Genomic DNA, 4,019 nt, shown 5'->3' on the forward strand with positions numbered 1-4,019 from the left:
CAGAGTGTCCAAAGCTCATGCCGCTCATAGTGGCCTCGAGAGGCGGTCATAGTGGCCTCGAGAGGCGGTCATAGTGGCCTCGAGAGGCGGTCATATCGGCGTTGAACCCATCTTCCTCCTCTTACCATGTGTGCTCTCGTCATTTTTTGTTGATGCCTGTCTGCGTAAGTGTAGAGGCTTCTCAGAAACTGGGTCTGCCACAGCTCCGCTTCTTGGCAGTCCTTGCAAGACTAAATCGTTCCAACTTATTACGTATTGAACAGCCGAGTCAAGGATTTTTTGATGGGAATTTGTTAGCAGGGCCACCCCGCACGGTTCTGGCATTGTGTTTCGTGAGTATAGCATTGTCTCTGGTTGCACTACCATCTCTGGCTCCACCACCGTCTCGGATTCCACTACCATCTCTGGCTCCTCCACCGTCTCGGATTCCACCACGGTCTCGGATTCCATTACCGCCTGTAATTCCATTACCATCTGCGGTTCCATTACCGCCTGTAGTTCCATAGCCGTCTGTAGTTTCATAGCCGTCTGTGGTTCCATAGCCGTCTGTGGTTCCATAGCCGTCTGTGGTTCCGGTGTAGGTGGCATGTGCAGCGCACAACGTAGCTCCGAGTCAAGAAGCATCTCCAGTTCAGGAGGTATGGTCAGGACAAGGGGCAGTTCCAGCGGAAGAGGTGATTCCACCAGCTGTGGTAATACCGTTACCAGCTGCACTCTTTCAACGGTCATGGGTAGTTGGGACTTAAGAGCGGGGAGGTATCCGAAGAAGTCGGTGCCTTCGTGATGAACGTCAAAATAATTTTTCCCTGAGGCTTTACTGTAAGGAACCCTCAGACGATTGCAGAGTTGCTGTATGGTTCGAGGCATAGAGCAATGGATGGCGCTAAGAAAGCACCCGATGATGCAGGGGTCTGAGAGGGGTCCTTCTGCGTTTGGGGGACCCAAGATCTGTCTGGCGATTTCACTCATCAGCTTAAAACAGTCGCTGCCGATTTGGTTGTAGATGAATGAGGAGAGTTCGACGGCTTGCTGACTTGTTTTGTAGAAGCGTTCTTTACAGTATTTCTGCAGGCTCCAGTAGGAATCAGGATCTTGATCGCCCCGTGCCCGAAGGAGGAGGTGGAAGATTTGGGAAACGAGGCAGACTCGATCTATTTCAGAGGCGTCCTTGACGGGCAACCTCTCGAAGCGGCTCGCTACGGTATCCTCGTACAGTTTCGCACAGCTGTATAAACCGTCGTCCGGGGGCAACCGGAGCATTTTAATCCAAGTTGCTGCAGCTGATATTCGTACATAGGTCTGCAATAACTTCGCCAAAAACCATTGATTCGTTGCTCCTTCGGGCCGACCCACTAGTTCATGAGACGTCTCCAGCAAACGCATCATTTCCGTGCGGTCCAGTACGTCGTACAGCACTCCCGCCAGTCGGGCCCACCGCCACGCGCAAAAGGAGGACTCCACACCTGCTCGCGATGTTCCCGCTTTCTTCCAGCCTAGTTTCTCGGGATGTAACATCTGCTGCAGCCGCCCCGTAATCTTCACTAAAACTTCCGCTGGCGGCCACGGGCCCCGGGGCACCACCCCAACGGGCACCGCGCCAACCGGTGCCATCTCCGAGTGCAGGAAGCAAGTATGCATGATGTCATTAACTAGCTGTCCCATCTCCTGCTGTCCAATCTCCTGCTGTCCAATCTCCTGCTGTCCAGTCTCCTGATGTCCAATCTCCTGCTGTCCACTGTCCGGCTGGTCAATGTTCGGAGACCTCCTGAACTTGCTTGGCCCGGCTCGGGCCTGATCAACTCCTGTGCCAGACGCATCCAGTATCATATCACTGCCGTTACCACTCAGCCTAAGAATATGCATCAACAGTGACAGCCCTCTCCCTTTCCCGCATTGATTCGGCTTCATGATAATAAATATACTTCCGGAGAATGCCCGTTCCGGCCGTGCACCAGAGCTCTGCCGAATGACAGACGCTGCCCACCAGCGCTCCGGAGACTAGCGATGACGGAACTGTGCGGGCAGTAAACGTTGTAATCGTCGCTGTGGTTGATATGGTAGTTGCTGGTGATTGTTGCTACGGAAAAGACGAACTCCGTTACTAGAAGTTACTGCTGTTTGAAGAAGTCCGATGTGGCTGGCAGATAGCGGAAGAAGTGTTCTCTAGCTTCAGCGACCGAGAACCGGTTCTTCCAGCATTCGTTTTGGTACCAGAGTCCCGTGCGGGCACAGTGGCAGCGCAGCTCGGAGCGGCGTCGGGAGTTAAGGGAGCTCAGTACGCAGCCAAGTAAGCACGGGTCTGACAGCGGTTTGCTAGGGAGAATCTCCCGTATGGCCTTGACCATTCTGGCGAATAGGTCCTTTCCCAAAGTGTTGTAAATGGATACGGTCAAGCGGACGCCGAACTCGTCAAGCGTGTGGAATGAAGAAGGTGGGAGAATTTCTGTCTGTACCATGTGAATAAGTGCAGAAACGATCGATATGTTCCTTCGCTCTGCCTCGGTGACCTCTGGCACTCCGGTGTAGTAGCGTCCCGTATTATCTTCGTACAGTGGCAGTCTGCTAGCGGAGGCCTCATCGACGGCTATTCCCAAGGCAGCCAGCCAATGGCGGCACGATGGAATGGTGCAATACTCCTGCATGAGCCGCCCAAAGTACCATTTATCAGTGACGTCTGATCGCTCCATAACCGTCTCACATTTTCCCAACAACTCGTGCAAGCTGTCACTGCCCAAATAGTCATAAATCCGGTCTGATGACCACGCCCATCGCCACGCCAGGTGGTTTGACCGGCGCGTTTTATGGGCCGGTTTCTTTCTGCCCAAAGTGCACCGCAACCAGTCCATTATTCCCTTCAGAACGACGGGATGCGTCGCCGGCAGCGAACGCAACTCGGATCCGAATGGGTTGAGCAAGTCGAACAATAAACCCTTCGGCTCTTCACCATCCCGTCCACTGTCATAAGACACCCGTTCACCACTTAACTCCGTGCTGTCGATGCCGAGACAATCCAACCACCTTCCGATCGACTCCTCGCTTCCGTGTGCGTCAAACACACACGCTAAGTACCACAGGTTACTTATCCCCGAAGGCACAATCACACCACTATCAGCCAACAGGCTCTGGTATAGCCCCAACAACTTCGCAAGTTCCGACGCATTCGTCTTCGCGAACATGAGCTCAGCGAACTTAAAACAAGACTCCCGACAAGACCGAAAATCCGGTTGTCGCTCTCTTGATTTATCGAACCTCAATTCCCCTTTAAACGATTCCAGAAGGTTCACAATACTTCCTCCACCGTCTTCAACACCCCGGTCAACATCCTGTTCAGCACCCTCTTCAACAACCTGATGAAAATATGGACCTTCTCCGGGAAGTTCGTAATTCAATTGCTGAACAATTCCGTGACCAACTTCTCCGGCAATTTCGTAAACGACACCCTGTGCAATTGTATCACCAATTTCACAGACGGTTCGCCCACCGCCACTGGACACCGGCGCAAGCTGGGTCTCCTGATGCCCGAAACCACTCAGCATAACACACCATTGGGATACTGGTTGATTCAAACTCTTACAAATCCTCATCACAGTAATATTAAACTGTCCCGAGAGGGATAAATAATTCCCCCGTTCCCCAAAGGCCGTGAGACCAGAACCTCGCGTAGAGAAGGTACCGCCGAGGATTGTCCGGAAATGGGAGAATCGCTAGTGCTGGTTCTCGTCTGAGTTAGTCCCAGTGCGAACGTCTTTTGGGACATAAAGGACGTCGGGCATATTTGGGACAACGCGCGCGTGTTTGCAGCGCATCACTAAGAGAGACGTTTTTTAAGGGGAAACTAGGACTCCAGAAGATGATACCTGCCCCAAGAGATCTCCCTCCTTCTTACGAGGCCTCTCCCAGTGGCGGAGAGCCCAACAAACCTACGCCGGAGTTCTTCCCCAGTGGCGGGAAGAACTCCGGAACAACTGGTGGACGACCTACTGGGTACGATCCCTGCGATGACCCGGAGCTGGCCAATG

At 53.1% G+C, this 4,019-nt stretch overlaps 2 protein-coding genes across 2 annotated transcripts; both read right to left on the bottom strand.

Moving 5' to 3' along the window:
- Positions 1-90: 90 nt before the first annotated feature.
- Positions 91-1,908, bottom strand: GNI_021490 (hypothetical protein; the record flags this gene model as incomplete). The annotated part of the gene is made up of 1 exon (XM_011135994.1): positions 91-1,908. One exon carries the CDS (start codon positions 1,906-1,908, stop codon positions 91-93), a length of 1,818 nt encoding a protein of 605 aa, XP_011134296.1.
- Positions 1,909-2,108: 200 nt separating this feature from the next.
- GNI_021500 (hypothetical protein) lies at positions 2,109-3,599 on the bottom strand (the record flags this gene model as incomplete). The annotated part of the gene is made up of 1 exon (XM_011135995.1): positions 2,109-3,599. Exon 1 carries the CDS (start codon positions 3,582-3,584, stop codon positions 2,109-2,111), a length of 1,476 nt encoding a protein of 491 aa, XP_011134297.1. The 5' UTR covers positions 3,585-3,599.
- Between the last annotated feature and the right edge of the window lie 420 nt (positions 3,600-4,019).

The sequence above is a fragment of the Gregarina niphandrodes genome, assembly GCF_000223845.1.
Source record: "Gregarina niphandrodes unplaced genomic scaffold scaffold00003, whole genome shotgun sequence".
NCBI lineage: Eukaryota > Apicomplexa > Conoidasida > Eugregarinorida > Gregarinidae > Gregarina > Gregarina niphandrodes.